This window comes from Homalodisca vitripennis, chromosome 4 (genome assembly GCF_021130785.1).
Source record: "Homalodisca vitripennis isolate AUS2020 chromosome 4, UT_GWSS_2.1, whole genome shotgun sequence".
In the NCBI taxonomy this organism is placed as follows: Eukaryota; Metazoa; Arthropoda; class Insecta; order Hemiptera; family Cicadellidae; genus Homalodisca; species Homalodisca vitripennis.
In genome coordinates, this window is record NC_060210.1 from 93,143,821 (window position 1) to 93,160,733 (window position 16,913).

Genomic DNA, 16,913 nt, shown 5'->3' on the forward strand with positions numbered 1-16,913 from the left:
ACCAATTCTACCCAATTCCAATGTCGGAGTCAGTCTTGTAAATGATCGGTCTCCTAGTTGAGTGCCATAAATTCGCCGACATTATAAAATGCCTTCGACGCTAAAAAGCATTTGAGATTTTTAACGCTTTGGGCGTTGGTGCACTTTTGATGGAATCTAGCGATCTGTTGATTAAATGAACACCAGCTTGTGAAGCAAGTGTTCATAACAACTTTTCTGTGTCTTTCAGTTCAGTAGCTGTCTCTGCCTCTTGTCTCATAATCACGTATGTTTCCGCCCCTTATCAGGGCACATCTTGACTTAGAGAACAGAATTGTTTGCAAAATGTAGAGACTCGGCAGTCTAAAGTTGCAATGAAAGCTTGTTTACAGGATTCTCTGAAATTCATTTTTGCGATTATTCAAACCATTTCCTTTTGCAATTTGAACGCTTTTAAAAATTTATTGTTTGCACACATCCCCCACAAAACTAATCTGTAGGAAAGGTGTGGATAAATCAGGCCATATTACGCCATCATCAGTACTTGATTAGGACAGTATTTGGCTAAGGACCTCAAAACATAAATGCAATGTGTGTATTTCATGTCAACCCTCGATCTAGGAGTATTCCTTAGAACTTCGAGGCATAGACTTCTTCTAGCATGGAATCTGTTAGCAGGATGTCCTGGCCGTTCTCCAATTCTACAGAGCGCAATGAAAAATTCAAAAAGTTGGACTTTGAAGAATTTGATGTTGGACTGAGGCTTTGAAAGTACTGGACACAGTCGTTGAGGTCAATAAAAGCCTGTTGTTCCACAATTGTCTTTGACTTCCAACTGAAGCAGACAGTTGTGTTATCAACATGTACTGCACGAGTTTTCCATGCAGAGGTGATGATCCTATGTCAATGTCATTGATGTAGACTAAGAAAAGGATTGGACTGAGAATCGAGCCTTAAGAGACCCATAGCTCATTTTGATTGGGTTTAAAACTTGGTTTGCAATCTGAACAACTCGTGATAAGATGACTTAGTAATGAACTAAGCAACAATAGGGGCACACCTCTAATGCCATGGGATTCCAATTTGTCAAGCAGTTTGAGGTGGTCTACGCAATCGAATGCTTTAGTTAGGTTGAGAAACACACCAGTTGTGGAATTTCGACCTACTATCCCCTCCACAACCGTGTCGACCAGACTCACGACTGCATCTATTGTCGACTTGCCCTTTCTAAAACCAAATTGGTTATTTGAAAGCTGGTTGTGTTTATTTAAAAACTAAAGCATTCTTATTACAAACAGTTTTAAAAGAAATTTTGCTTAAAGCAGACAAAATTGAGACAGGCCGATAATTGTTAATTGATGTTAGATTATCTTTTTTTTAAATCGGATTGACTTTTGCAATTTTCAGAAGGGAGAAGAAAACTCCTTTTTTAAAAGATAAATTTACTAATTCCGTTAAAGGGATCATAATAGGTTTGGAGCATTTCTTTATGAGCAGAAATAATTTGATTTTTTGGCTGGATAATTCGGTCGAGCTCTTCCTCAAGGACAGGAGGCAACACCGTAGATGTTGTGGACTCTGTTGCAGACTTGGGGACAACTTTTGGTTCAGATGAGAGGGGACCTCACCCACAAGCAACAGACATGAAAAATCTGTTAAACTCATGGACAACCCATGCCCTGTCCTTTATCAGGCTATCCCCGACTTTGAGCTAGAAAGTCTCATACTGTTTTAGAAACATTTTTTGAAGAGAGGATTTTTTTTAGAGACACAAATGCTTTTGCAGCTTGGATCACTTTTCTATACATCTTTTTATAGTTTCGGAAATAAATGTTGAAATCTTCATTTTCAGTGCTTCTGTATATTTTGGATAAAAACTTAGATTTTTCTCTCAAAACCAGAATTCCTTTAGTGATCAAATTGTTTACCTTTTTTGGGCAAACTATAACTTTTTTAGTAGGACAGCAAATGGCGAGGTACAAATTTAAACAATCATTAAACATTTTTAATTGATGCTCTACATTATCAGAAGACTTCATAAAAGTTCAATTTTATTTTGAGAGAAATTTGTTGAGGTGAGCGATACTTTCTCTCCTCGCGTCTCTAATTGTTTTTGTAGTTTTAGGCTCCCTTTCAAGCTTTTCTCCACTTATGGCTTCTTGGCCATATTGGTCTGATATTGCCGTATTAACCACAGACACTGTGACAGTTGGAAGATTTGAGATAATGTTGTCAATTGCCGATGCTGTTGTAGGCGTCACTTATGTGGGTGATTTCACCAGCAGATTAAGATGGAATGATCTTAATAGATCGGCAAGTCGAACAGTGGAAGGATGAACGCTGTCAAAAGTGTCAATGTTGAAATTGATCATCAAGATGTAATCTTGATTGCAATTGGTCAAGTCTGTTAAAAAGTTCTAATTTTGAGCAAAAGATGTCTTCATTATCACTGCAAGACCTGTATATTCCAACAACCGCTAATTTTGATGCATTTCTTTGAATGTTGATTCTGGCTGCTTCAAAATCTTTTTCGGACGTTTCTTTGATCTGAAAAATTGAGGCTTTGAAATTTTGTTTCAAAAATATTGCCACACCACCTTCTTTTGATTGATATTGGCATTACCTGTTTTCCAGGTTGAAATTTAGAATTTTACAGAGATCTATGTTTTACCTGTTGAAACCGTTATGTCATTATGTATTGAGTCCGTCGCTGGAGAGTGGAGTCTCTAAAAAACAGTTTTATTGTTTGTTGGTGAATGGTCGGGCTGTTGTTTTACCACTTTACTACAACTCTTGATAGCCTCTGCGAAGCTATCATGAGGGAGTGTCCTTGACCGCACCAGAGACTGCGGTTATGATGGCTGCAAATGTCCTGGACACAGGCGGGGAGGAGGGAAGATCACAAGTAGAGGCAACAGGAGCAGTCTGGTGCAGAGGCAGCAGTTAACCGAGCGCAGACTGAGCCTCCCACCACAAGATCAGCCAGTAGCCTCTTGCTGGGCAATCGCAGATGCATGCCGTGGTTGGTAAACAATGTGTCTTCCAAACTGAATACCAGTACTTCACCTCCCTCTTATTGATCACAAAGCTCCAATATGAAGCTCGCAAGTTCCATGAAGGAATTGATGAGAACATGCATGGTTCCAGGGGAGATCGTGGTAGAGTTAACACAATGACGGCCGAAGAGCTGAGGCGAGCAGTTATCTGTCGCTCTAGATGTTCTAGTATACTGTGAGTCTTGCCGGCGGCAACATCGTTTGTACTGGCGAACAGTACACAGCAGTTCCTGGGTGGTGGTAGTCTGCCCGCAGTGACAGTAGTTTGGCCCCAAGCCTGCAGGTGCCACTCACTCTGGTTGACAGGTTGAAGTGCTGACCATGTAGAGAACTTTCCTTGTGTAAGGTCCCTATAGAACAATCTTTAAAACAGATGTCACTATCAAGTCGTTTCTTTTCTTGGCAGAATCAACAATGTCACTGTTTCTTGGGTTCCTGGAGATGAAGGGATATCTGGGAATGAAAGAGCTCACGCCTGACAAACTTGGGGTAAGCGTCTAACATGACAGAACCATCCACCTTCTGGCATTTAACTTTCTCTCCTTAAGTAGTGGTATCTTCTCGAGTATAATTTGACTACGGGACATGGTCACCTGAAAAAGCATCTTCATAGAGTCGACATTCTCCGGGAGAATCCACTCTGTAGCAGGAGGAGACTGCAGAACACATGCTCTTTGACTTCCTGCAATGGCAAGGGAGTGCTATACCATCTTTGGTAATCTGAACAAGGGTAGTGAATTTTCCCAGGAGGATATGATCAGTTGTTTTTGGTGGTGTGTAGTACTGCTGAAACTATAAACTGCTTGGCCTCATAGTACACTTCAAGGTTAAAATGCCATTGAAGTTTAAGTTCATGGCAATAGGCTGCTTCTTAGAAGAAGAAGAAGAAGTACTGGGAATTAGGTTTCACACCAGCAATTTTTATTAATACTTACTTACTCTTACTCCCAGGGCCATATATATCGAAGGTGATATTTAGCCGCACCAACAAAGCTCCTCCATCTTGAACGGTCCTCTGCATCTTCCTCTGAAGCGCCCATGCATTGGTCGGTTGCATTTTATTAATACTAGTAAAATATAATTTCCAAATGTATTTTTACATTAAAATCTGTTTGAATATAATAAACCAAATTAATAGAGTTAATACCTACTGTTAGTCAGGATCTAAATTTAATCACGAGATAAACCTAATACATAGGAATTGGATGTTGAATCCAGTGTATGCCAAGATTAGGAAAGTTTTAAAAATAATATTGTTTAGGAGACACCCAATCCAGTATGAATACCTCATGTCCAATACCTGACTTGGATCTATTGTATATTTAGTTTGCACCAAAAGACTCTAACCCACTACTGTTCCTGTTACATTTTAAATTAAAAATTTATTTTCTTTTGTAATAAAAATAAAAGAGAAAGACAAAAACTAATCAAATCAAGACTAATGAATTGATCTAATTAATTTATATTAATAAAATTAAAATTCTAAGACATTTACTAAGCACCAGTCATTTTATAAAAATTACTAAATTTACCAATTAACTACTCAGGCTTGGGTTAATTCAGATCAAAATAATTTATTTAACAGACATTTTTAGATAGCTTGATACATACACAAACGTATTTGCAACTTACCTCTGCTTTTAAAACATTACTCCATAGTCCAAGAAGTACAGGACAGCCATTATCAATCTGTTCACAAAATGTAAGTTGCATTTCTTCTGCAAGAGTGATGAAAAATGATGAAAGATCAATGGTTGCAGGTATAAGTGATAAAAACTCAACATTTAGGGCAACTTGTGTAGATTCAAAAATCTGAAAAATAAATCACTTGTATACAATATTACAAATTAAATTTATAATCCTCTGTAGCAAAACCCTTAGTGACAATTAAAAATTACATTCAGGAAGTCCACTTTAATTTTAATCATTAAATAAGCATTACTTTGATATTAACTTGAAAATAAGTTAACACGTGATTCTTTTATCTGTACCTCATGTACAGTTGTATATAGATATATGATAATGATGACTTCTACTAAACATTGAAGTTGACAAACATATCAACCAAACTTCTTCTGTCCAACCAGACCCAAATGAAGTAACCAAGCGGCCTGTAGCACCAAAGCAACTGAATATAAAATGGCCTGTTTTCTACAAATTTGATGAAATTACAAGATTGCATCAAGCTCCTCTTGAAATCTCAAGACCATTTACTTTCGAAGAGCTTGAGGCTGGCATTATTGTTTTAAAAACTGGTAAGCCTACAAGAATAGATAAAATATTCTCTGGATTTTCAAAACATTTGGGCTCCAAAGTAAGAGGGTGGCTTCTTCAACTTCCTAACATCATTCAGATCACTGGCTCTTTCATTAAGTATTTTAAAGGTCTAAAATATTAGCACTGTTAAAGCCATGAAAACCAGTTGAACAGGTGGATAATTAACACCGCATAGCTCTCCTCAATTTGTACTAAAATGTTTTGGAAATACTTAACCCTATTATAACCATATTTTTACAGTTCCCAATGAGTGTATTTTGGTATTAGCTGGCTTTAGACCTGGGAGAAACTGCCGGAACCAACCTCGGCTTATAACACAATATTGAGAGGGGGGTTGATTTGTAAACTTGAACATTATCGCTATGTTGTGTTTAACATCATACATTGTACTTTCCTCTTTTGGCTTTTAACCCTAGAACTGGCCATCTATTGTTCCTGTACTGGCAGACCTATTCTGGTTGATTTGTAAAAGTTTCTTTGTTTGCTTGTTTTTACTCAAAAGTATGCTTGTTATACATGAGTTCTTAAAGCATGAAATAATAAACTTTGTTCTGTTAAGAAAGAGATTCAAATTTATTAATGAAGAAAAGAAAAAATTCACAAAATATAGTCATATACTGTACATAATATTGTGTAGTAAAATCTTTCTTTTGAGTTCCCTAGTTCCTACCAATCATTGTTTTAGCATAAATTAACATATCAATCATCATCAATTTCATTGTCTTTATTTCTTACTCTATGGATTATGATCTATAAAATGTTGTTAGCAGTCATCTGGAATATCAGAAAAAAGTAGTTTGTTTACTAACCAGCCGTTTGCTGTCATTCTGCGAATTCGTTGTTTGCATTGTTATTGTTTTGATTGCTATTACTATAGTTTACGATTGCTTTGTTAGGAAATACAATGAATGGTGACAGTATTGAAGACAATCAAGTGCTAAGTGATTAGTGATTATTTATTCCAAGATGACACAGATAATGATCCTAAAGTTACTATTGATGGGCTTCTTGGAGATGCAAGTAAGTTTCTTGAAATTGTTTTTTTACTCAAATAACAAATAGGCTATAAGCAAATACAGCTCTTTAAAACTAAAAAAACAATCAGGCAAGGGTGCAAGAAGAGATACTTCTTGTCAGTGTAGGTAAACCAAAATTGCCATGCGCAAAGAACCATGTTTCAAGACTTTCCACACTAAACATAAATAGATTTCAATTGTAAATATATGTAAATTTATCCACTTGACAGAGAAGTCAGCCAAATCTCCATTCAACACTGTACTTTCATTTATTCATTTGACCAGAAAAGTCAGCCAAATTTAACACTGTGTACTCTTATATACTCATCTTCGACCTTTTCAATACTGGACCTTCTGTCAAGACTGAAATTGACCCTGAGCTGGATACACTCCTTTCCACTATAAAATGTCTCAAAATAATAACAAAAAAACGTCAAAGTACCCCTGTGGGAAATGCACTATAGGAGTTAAGTACTCTGCCATACGCTGTACAGGACCCTGCGCAATGTGGTTCCATACCAAGTGTGTAAATATGGACAGCAAAATACTCAAAACAATTACAAAAGCTGAAGCTGAAACTTGGCACTGCAACAAAATGTGCTGCTACATTTTCACAACCATCCCATACTGATACCAATGATACTCCAATTCTGTTCAACCAGACACCAGCCTAAATGATTTCACACCATCTTTTACAGGAGATGCATTCTCACAGGTCACCGCCACACTGTATCACTCATCAACCCCAAATCATAGCGTTCCCCATAATACTTCAATTCAGGAACTGGAGAGAAGCCTTGAAGAGAATGGCGTACGCAAACAATGAGGAAAAACTAGAAATGGCAGCTAAAATCGGTGCAGCACTATTAAAAGAAAAAAGAATTCTTGAAAAGGAAAAGACCAATCTCATGGCCAATTTTAGCATCTCTAGAAGCAAAATTGGAGGAGACTAAAGAAACTGAAGAAAAATACATTAAAAAAAATAGAAATTCTTCTAGAAAACGTTTATGAAACAGAAAAACAACTTGAAAAAGAGAAACAATACCGACTTCATCTGCAAGCTGCTTTTGAAGAACAAGACTGTAAACAAACTCAAACCCTCAATGAATACCTAACAAAGATTAAAGAATTAGAAAAAACAATAACACAACTAAGAGAGAGAAATTAAGCAAAATGAAGTAATTGCAGACTGTACAACTGAAGAACACAGACCTTACAAGGAGTCAGACACTAATAGACACTTTTCAAAAAATCAACCAGAATCTTCTCTTGATATTACATTACTGCTTCTAGAGATGGCTCAACTGAAATCCAAACAAGACATTTTAGAGCAAGAAGTAAAAAGATTGGAGACAGAGATGACTCAAAGTAAACAAGAAGTAACTTTGGAAGCAAACAAGCAAAACTGATCTCACCATACCCCATTCTCTAAAAATCCATAAGCCTGTCTACACTTAAGAGAGCCAACACTCCCAATAAAAATAAAACTCTTAACATCAAGAAAAACCACTTCAGCATATCACTACAGATGGCTAAGAGCAAATCAAAACAGCCCATACTCCACCCTGCCAAAAAGGCAGAAGAAACAAGTAATGGAGTAAATCCAGGTTTTAGTCAACAAAAAGGACAATGCTCCCTACCCATGCAACATCTGGAGAAAGATCCAAAATTATACTCCAAAGGAAACCTTTAAAAAAACCCAAAGTGTTTGGAACTTTTAGAGTACACAAAGGACCTCCATGACAGCAAAAATTCGCGAAAGCAATGACACTTTTTTAGACTTCTTCTTCAACAAATACATAGGTGAATCTTCAACCGAAATCAAGAGAACAGCAGACACCTACATGAGAACAAATGACAGTACTAATACAATGTCTCAGAAGTCATCAAGTAATTTTTTAGAACAATGCCATCTAGCAAAAACCAAGGACTAGAAATAGCAAAAACTGGCAATGGAAGACAAACACACGACATCCTTAAAATTCTCCACCAAAACACTGACAGAGTAGCCAACAAAATTGATCATGTAAATGAACTTCTAATCAGTACTAAACCAGACATACTTATTCTTACAGAACATGGACTAAAACAACAGCTCCTGCTTAACACACGACTTTACTGGATATACACTAATCACATACTTCAGCAGGAAACATCACCAGAAGGGAGGGGTTGCAATATATGCCAGTGAAAACATCTCACTACACTCTGAGGCCATTGACATATCTGATCTTTGTAGAGAATTGACATTAGAAGGTGCTCTAGTAAAAATTAAGACAGAGCATACATGTGTTTTATGTTCTGGGTATCTACAGAAACCAGGGAAATCTGGAAGAAGACCTTGAGATGATGTCGGAGATGTTAAACAAAATACCGACATCAAAATACCCGGTGCTAATAATGGGAGATATTAATATTGACATTATAAAAAGTGGACCTGACCAAAAACACCTGTCGGAAATTCTCTTAAGTCATAACATGACACGACTGTCTCTTCCTCCTACTAGAATCACGCCTACATCAAAGACCTCCATAGATTTGTGTCTGTACAAACCTGGACCATGAATACTTAAATGTGACGATCATTAATACAGCAATATCAGACCACACTGCCCAACTATGTACAATTAGAAACATAATGAAACACAAAGATCAGTCCTTGACTTCAGAAAATAGAATACTCAGTTCGAGAAACATCATGAACATGGGGAGTCTGCTAGACCTACAAGACTGGAAAATAGTTCTCGAGTCAGTCTCTGTAGATGAATCATATGAAAATTTTTGCAAGATTCTGACAAATGCTTTGGACATAACCTGCCCTGTCACCAAGTCAAAAAAGGAAAAGAACAAAGCAAAAAAGTTTTCTGCAGACAGAGAGACAGTTCAACTGAAGAACATTTTCCTTGAGGCATTTGACAATACAACCTGACAGGACGAGAAGAGGACAAGAACGATGCAATGGCAAAAAAGAAATGCATATGATCTGAAAACTAAGAACTGTTAAACGACTAGAAGTAGCAAAGAGTATATGCCCTATCAAATGACAAACCAAAAACACTTTGGAAAATCATTAAATAATGAAAGGAAGATGGGAGAAAAGAAAAATGCTACCAACAACTTTGCATATTAGAAGGACGGGAAGTAAATGAACCAGCTGCCGTTGCGAACCATCTAAACGATCACTTTGTCATGATTGCAGATAAACACTCTAAAACAAAATGGTCAGATCAACACTACTTTCCCAGTTCCCAAAACCAACATCACAACATACCAAGCCTTTTCTTGCACCCCCAACTACAGAACAGGAAGTAATCAGTGTAATTAACACATTCAAAGCAAAACCGTCTGCAGGGGTGGATGGAATATCAGCAAAAATCGTAAAAGCTTGCAAAGAACAAATCCAGCTACCACTAACTGACATTGCTAATAAGTCTTTTGCCCAAGGAAAATTTCCAGAACTACTAAAAGTAGCAAAAGTCTACCCAAAATTTAAGAAAGGTGATGTAACTGATGCAAACAACTACAGGCCCATCTCCCTTATCAGCACATTTTCTAAGGTGATAGAGAAACTTGTCCTAGCCCAGATTATTACAACATTTGTATCAACATAAACCTGTTAAACAACAAACAGCATGGTTTTTATGGCAGGGAAAGTCAACATCTACAGCTATAGTTGACTTAGTCGAAACTATTATTGACCACTTAGAATCTGACAACATTTCCTATGGCAATAACTCCTTTGACTACTCTAAAGCCCTCGACTGTCTGGACCATAATCAACTTCTGGGAAAGCTTAAGAACCTGGGTATTGAGGGGGAAAAGCAGCTGACTGGTTTGAGAGCTACCTTCTCAACAGAGAACAAATAGTAGAGATTAAACACATGGATAAAGGAACAATTCAGTCTGTGAAATCAAAAACCCAGACTACAACAAGAGGTGTGCCACAAGGTTCTGTACTGGGACCAGTCTTGTTCATTTTATTCACGAATGACTTCTCTTCATGTGTACAAAGCCATTGTACACCACTTATGTATGCTGATGACACGGTGTTACTGCTAGGTAATAAAAATCCAAATATTATAGCAACCACTGCCACCACAGCTTTAAACACAGCAATTAACTATTGTAAACAGAACAGCTTAGTTGTAAACCAATCAAAGACAAAACAATTAATTTTTGGAAACAAAAAACAAACAGTGACAAGACTGCCAGACCTGGAAACTACTGACAGCACCACCTACCTTGGCATCACACTCGATGAACATCTAAATTGGACACCTCATGTGGATAACCTCTGTAAGAAATTAAGCACAGGAATCTACGTAATAAGAAGAATTAAGACCATTAGTGATCTCAACACTGCCAAAATAGCCTACTACTCTCTTTTTGAGACGCATCTTCGATATGGGCTATTAGTCTGGGGAAACTCATCCAAGACAAATGTGCAACGTGTACTTATTCAACAAAAGAGAGCTATAAGGGCACTTTGTGATCTATCACCCAGAGAATCATGTAGGGAAAAGTTCAAGGAGCTCAAAATCCTAACTATAGTGGAATTTGTACATACTTGAGACCATAAACATATGCTAGAACAAAGACTCTGAATCCACTCAAGACTGGATCACAACTGCACACATACAACACCCGACATGCAACAAACTACTGCCTCCCTGTACACCGCCTGACCAAATATGAGAGAAGCCAAGCTACATGGGATCCAAGCTTTGGAACCATCTTCCAGCAGCAGTGAAGGGGACAGATGACCAGCACCTGAGACAACGGCTTGGCAACTGGCTAAAAAACATCCATTTTATTCTCTTGATGAGTTTTTGTTCTTGATTCAAATCATGTTTAATCACTTGACAATGTACATTTTTATGAATTTATTCCACATGTTATATTTGACGCAAAACTGTTCTTGAAGAATATGTTAATAAAGAATATTGTCTATTGTCTATTGTCTATTGTAGCTAGCCTATAGTAACAGTAATGATAATGCTGAATACAGCAAATAATAATGAGAAATATATTAATATTATAGATTAGTACATGGTGATGTTTTTTGGTAATTTTTTTATATTTTACAAAAAACATTAGGCCATAGTATAATAGCAGCCACCAACAGAATTGGATAATGATTATCGATTTTAAATATTGATACTATCGAATACGACATTTTACCTATAGATATTCATAAATAATCATTACCAGCTTTCTTTATTTAGAATAGTGATGTCATTACCAGCTGTTGCTAGTGACGTCATTACCAGCTGTTATTATTTAATTTATGTAGGAGAAGGCTAGTGACAATGACAAGATCAATGGCGATGAATATGCTGATATTGGCTCAAAATATTTTAATAAACAATGAGCAATGTTCTAAATGGTTACAAGATAATGAATGACCTTGCTTCTTTAAACCGGAATTGTCCAGCTTTTTATTGACAAGATGAAAACTAGAAGGTGGAATTCAAATAGTGTTTCACTGCAAGGAAAGTAAAAAAAAAAAAATTACAAGAAACCGGCAAAAATACGATGAAAAGTTAAATTAGTATCATCTGACCGTAATAAAAAGGCCTAGAAATTTGTTTTAGTAAAATCATATGATATCAGAAAAAATTTTTTTAATATGTATAATATTTTTGAGTGTGATTATACACACTCATTTGAACCCACACCAAAACTAGAGACTAGCAATAAAATTTTGTCCTAGAGAAACTCCTCTATCGAGTTAACGAAAACTAGGCTCTATGTTTATAAGATGCGAATTGGTTTAAAGCCTCACAATATATTTACTTGCGGTACTACGAGAACTACTTTTTACTTGGTTATATTACGTAGATTATACAAAATCGGGTCGTATCATCACACATTGATTATAAACATTTGATTCCTACTGTATCTACGAGCTAAGAGTTTTAAAACGTCTTCCATAATCACAGGAAATTGAATTAAAATTCTAATATGAAATGACATTTTCATATACTGCAAAGAAACCTTTTTATACTACATTTTTATAATAAGTATGAACAGAAGAAATGTATAAAAAGAACTATGGTTCTATGTTATTGTACGGGGTACGTGGTCTGACTGCCTCTCCTACTTTATTGCTAGATTAAATATGGTTTCAGCTGTCATCTTCCTAATCTAAAAATAGTTATTCCGTGTAGGCTGGGATATTTAGGAATTTATATACTTATGTCTACAAGTACGCTATTATTTACTAAGTGGAAGCTCTAACAACTCACATTGTTTGCAATAATTCAGTACAATGTGACATAATGCTGTTATTAACTGTCCTTACACTAGTAGTGAGTATACGCATCAAAGTTATGAGGGTGGATATGTTTCAGGGGAATTATCACGTGAATGCTGTATTTTATGTTATACGAATGAAATACAGTAGTACAATACGTGCGTGGCTGGCAGACCAACCTTGTATCCTTTGAGTCCATTATATTGGATCTACTTTATTAAAGACACGACGTGTAGAAATCGAGTTTGGAAAAAAGTTGGCTGTTAATGAAATTAGCGTAGTATATTATATTAGTACACTAATTAGTTATTATATTAATACTAACCAAATACTAGTAATTGCCTTTCCATCACAGTTCATTCTTTATGGCACTGATTTACTAGCCAAATTGTTTTTTTTAATGTTACGTACAATTAGAAAATAGATTTTCCAACCATTTAATAGTAAGGACCCGAGGTTTGAAAATGCTTTTCTTTTTAGTTCACCAGCCGTAATCTTGGCAATTAAGTTATGATTCCAAGATTATTATAATTTTGTACTCATCCAATTCCTTTATGGCTAGGTTTATCTTTGAAATGAAATAGTTGCATATGCTATGAATTACCTTAATGTGATATGATTAAAAAACATTATGGTTGCCTGTAAAGTCGGTTTTACGGGCGAAGATTTTACGTGACGTCTTTTTCTCGGTAGAATATTTATTGATATGAATATTATTAAATTGCACAATAGGAACAATAAATTGAATGAAAATAAGAATTGCACAAATTTTAACTATAGAAATATATTTTGTTTACTAAAACATTGTACATAATTTGAAATTAATTAAAATTTGTTATTGTAAATGGTAAAGTTGAATAAAACATTTACTAAAATTGGAATTTTGAAATTCTTGCTAAACACAGTTAAATTCTAACTCCGCGCGTGGTGATTGGTCGGTTTAGTTTCGTTTGTTTGGTAGCACTGTTATGACAGGTTAGAGGTTATAATTTGTTATTTTAAATGTTTGACTAGCAATACGCGCTGTTTCTTCTCAATCGACTGAATTACGATTGATTGCAGAGTGATTTAAACTAATAATTTACTTAACACTATCAACATTTGTCAATAGTATGACATAACCTATAAACTCAGTTTCTCAACTTTTGTGTCAATCTAACAATTAATCAATCAATCATAGTTTTACGATAATGAAATATCAGTGTACAATTATTTACCTTTATTGTTGTAGTTGTTGTAAATTGACGAATCTAAGCACTCCACATTTTCACGAATAAACATAGTTATCTGCTTTATCCCGTGCGGCGGACCCACAGTTTATCTGCTTTATCCCGTGCGGATCCCGTGCGGCGGACCCACTGGACGGGCATCGTAACGTTACCGGGCGTTACACTTTTTCATGAGTGACTCCGAGCCGCAACCTAATTTAAGACGTTGTCACGTCAAAAATACAACGTACCTAAAAACATCTTCAGAAGACTTGTTTTGAACATTCTAAATTTGATATTATGAATGTAATGAAAAATTGTGTACTATTTTACTTGAAATCAAACAAACTATTTCTTTTTGATTAATGAATGTACTTTTCATGGCATCACTACCTGCAGAAATACCATTTCAGATTGGCTAAAGTAATCGTAAGTACTACGCTGCAGTCGATTCAATAAAGTTTAGTTATTTTATGTAATCTGAAACAAATAGCCTACATCTATTTTACATATAAAAGTATAGCTTCACTATAATACGATTTTAAAAGCTTAAAATATAATTCAGTTTGATCACTCAAAATTAATTCAAAGTAAAATCATGTTTGGAAATAAATTTAAAATTAAAATCATGTGTTTTGTTATTGACTAATAGCAACAAGAACAGTGACGTCTTCTTTGTTTCACAAGTATTCATGTTCATTCTTCAAATGCATAAAGTAAGTAAATGTTATGTTTTGGTGTAATTATATAAATTATATTTACATATAATTTAATATATAATAATTTGTATATATAGTTTACAATTATATTACTATTTGTAAATTATATTAATATTTATACATTAATTTCTAAGATTGAAAACTAGCAAAACCGGTAATTAACAAATAAACGGCCGGAGTGGCAAAATACGAGTTTTGGGTAATTAACTTATTGGAATCGTCCTATAAAAAAAAAATATAAGGTTTGATGGGGTGGAAATGAGAAATAACGAAGTTCTAGAACATAAAAAATGGAACAACTGTTCACGCGCGGAGTAATATTTCCATGTTGTACATCGACGTCGAGCGTCACGTGACCTTTTGTGACCATGATTCTACCTTGTGATGACGTCATCGGATGGGTCGCCATCTTTGCAAACGTAAATGAAAAATAATACTGAAATGAGCAGAATTTTGATCAAAATGAACAATGTTTTTCTTAATTTCGAGCAACAAATTAATTACTTGTTATCGAAATGAGACGAGTGCCTCCAGCCTGTCAATAAAAGAAAAACATCCCTCGAGATAGTACCTATCAGTAAAATATCAAATTCTTGAGGGGCTGATCAGAAATATAAATTGAAATGTAATGCAAAGGCAATTATATAAAGTGAAAGAAACTTAATAAATCATGAAAAACTCTAACATAAACATATAGATGGATATTAACAGAGAACACTTACCATTAGTGTGTTGGCGTATATAGCTGAGCAGCAGCAACAAAAAAGTGGATTTTTAAAAATTGCAACATTTAAAACTTCTTTTCTTACTAATTTTTCTAATTTTCCTATCGCAACGAAACAACAAAGTCTCCCGGTTCAAAAACAACACGCGACTGCACGACGAACAAATACACTCATTATTAAAAATTCCATGTTCAATTAAAAAGGAAATAATTTTGTTTAGGTTAAAACGTAAACTCTTTACGTGCCCTACTAAACACTCCGACACACATAATTCACTAGGGTTGGTCAAACTAGTGGATGGATGATTCATGATTGCAACGCACTCACTCAATCCAATCTACTGAGCACGATATCTTGTGAAGCACTGACTCTGCCCGGAGAACTCAGATAACAGATACGTTATCAGGCTGCTATCAGTCCCGGCCGCAGATAATATTCAAGTAAACAGATTATCCAGACACAGCACACAAACTGAACATTAAAACATTAGACACTTAACCACTTATGAATATACCCCCTAAAATCATGTTATTTGTCATTTGCACCCCCTAGTACTATATATATTTTTTGTTCAGGAGGGTGAGCAGAATACGTTGATAACGTCAAATTCGTGATTTGCCGCTCGGGCTTTTTACTTATAGCTACCGCAAAACCATATTGTTCTTTGAAATATCTATTATATTACTTGTTCTGACATTTTGCTTTCAGTCTTTTGGATGGTCTTGAATATTGATGATTCAAATCATTCGATAATCATAATCCAATTGTGTTGGTGGCCGCTTATTATACTGCAGCCAAGATTATATTTTTAAGTTGTAAAACAAGATTTTCTGATTAAAAATAGTTATGCATAAGCATTATTGTAGAAACTCTGGTTAAAAAAATGTAAGTCCCGTGGTTTTCTTACAATTTGTTAAAAAAATATCTATTTTAAAATCTTTAAAACTGCAGTGTGTTTTCAAAGTTGTCAAAATTAGGAGGCTGCAGTGAAAGTGTTAAATTTGTCAGCAGAGATATTCCATTACACTCTATTCTAGTATTCCAAAACCTAAATCCAACAAGAGTTCTTTACAAGCTTTTATATTTGTTGGGAATAAAATAAAAGAGATTTCCACAGTGCTATATCCAATTAAAACAATACTAAAACTACGATTGTTGGTAAACAAGCCAAAATCTATGTTAAGTGAAAATACTTACAGCAACTTTAACTGCAAAGCAGTCTTGTGTCTCTTGTTTCATAATGAGATAGAGAGTTTAAAGTTAGTCTAAGGCTTCATGCTCACAGTATTAAAACTACAATTTGTTTGTAGATATTTCAGTGTTCAGAACTAATAAAGGATGAAGAGGTTAGTTTGCTAAATCATAATATCGTCCGGTAATCAAATCACAATTCACAACCAAACAAAAAAAAAGATTGTTGCCTAAAAGATTGTCAGATCAGCTGATATTTTTTCTGGTTAATACTATACAAAGTACATAATATATAGTTTGATGTTACTCATAAAAATCTAGGATTTACTTAAGTATAAGCTTAAAATAGATTTTTAATGCATGAGGCCTTTCAGCATCAAAGATGCCATCGTCAGGTGTGAAACAACAATTTGAATAGTATAAATATTTAACATGTCAAATTAATTATCAGCTGAGTAAAGCTTAATACAAGATTTGTTTAATTTA

At 35.1% G+C, this 16,913-nt stretch overlaps 1 protein-coding gene across 2 annotated transcripts in view; it reads right to left on the minus strand.

The window, feature by feature from the left end:
• LOC124359770 (zinc finger protein 883-like) overlaps positions 1-16,629 on the minus strand; it is a 44,042-nt gene extending 27,413 nt beyond the window's left edge. For both annotated transcript variants that reach the window (XM_046812785.1, XM_046812784.1), the window contains exons 1-2: positions 16,434-16,629; positions 4,668-4,847 (exon numbers count right to left, since the gene is read on the minus strand). In XM_046812785.1, coding sequence (XP_046668741.1) covers positions 4,668-4,847; positions 16,434-16,475 — 222 coding nt within the window. In that variant the 5' untranslated portion in view covers positions 16,476-16,629. The remainder of the gene's footprint in view (positions 1-4,667; positions 4,848-16,433) is intronic.
• Between the last annotated feature and the right edge of the window lie 284 nt (positions 16,630-16,913).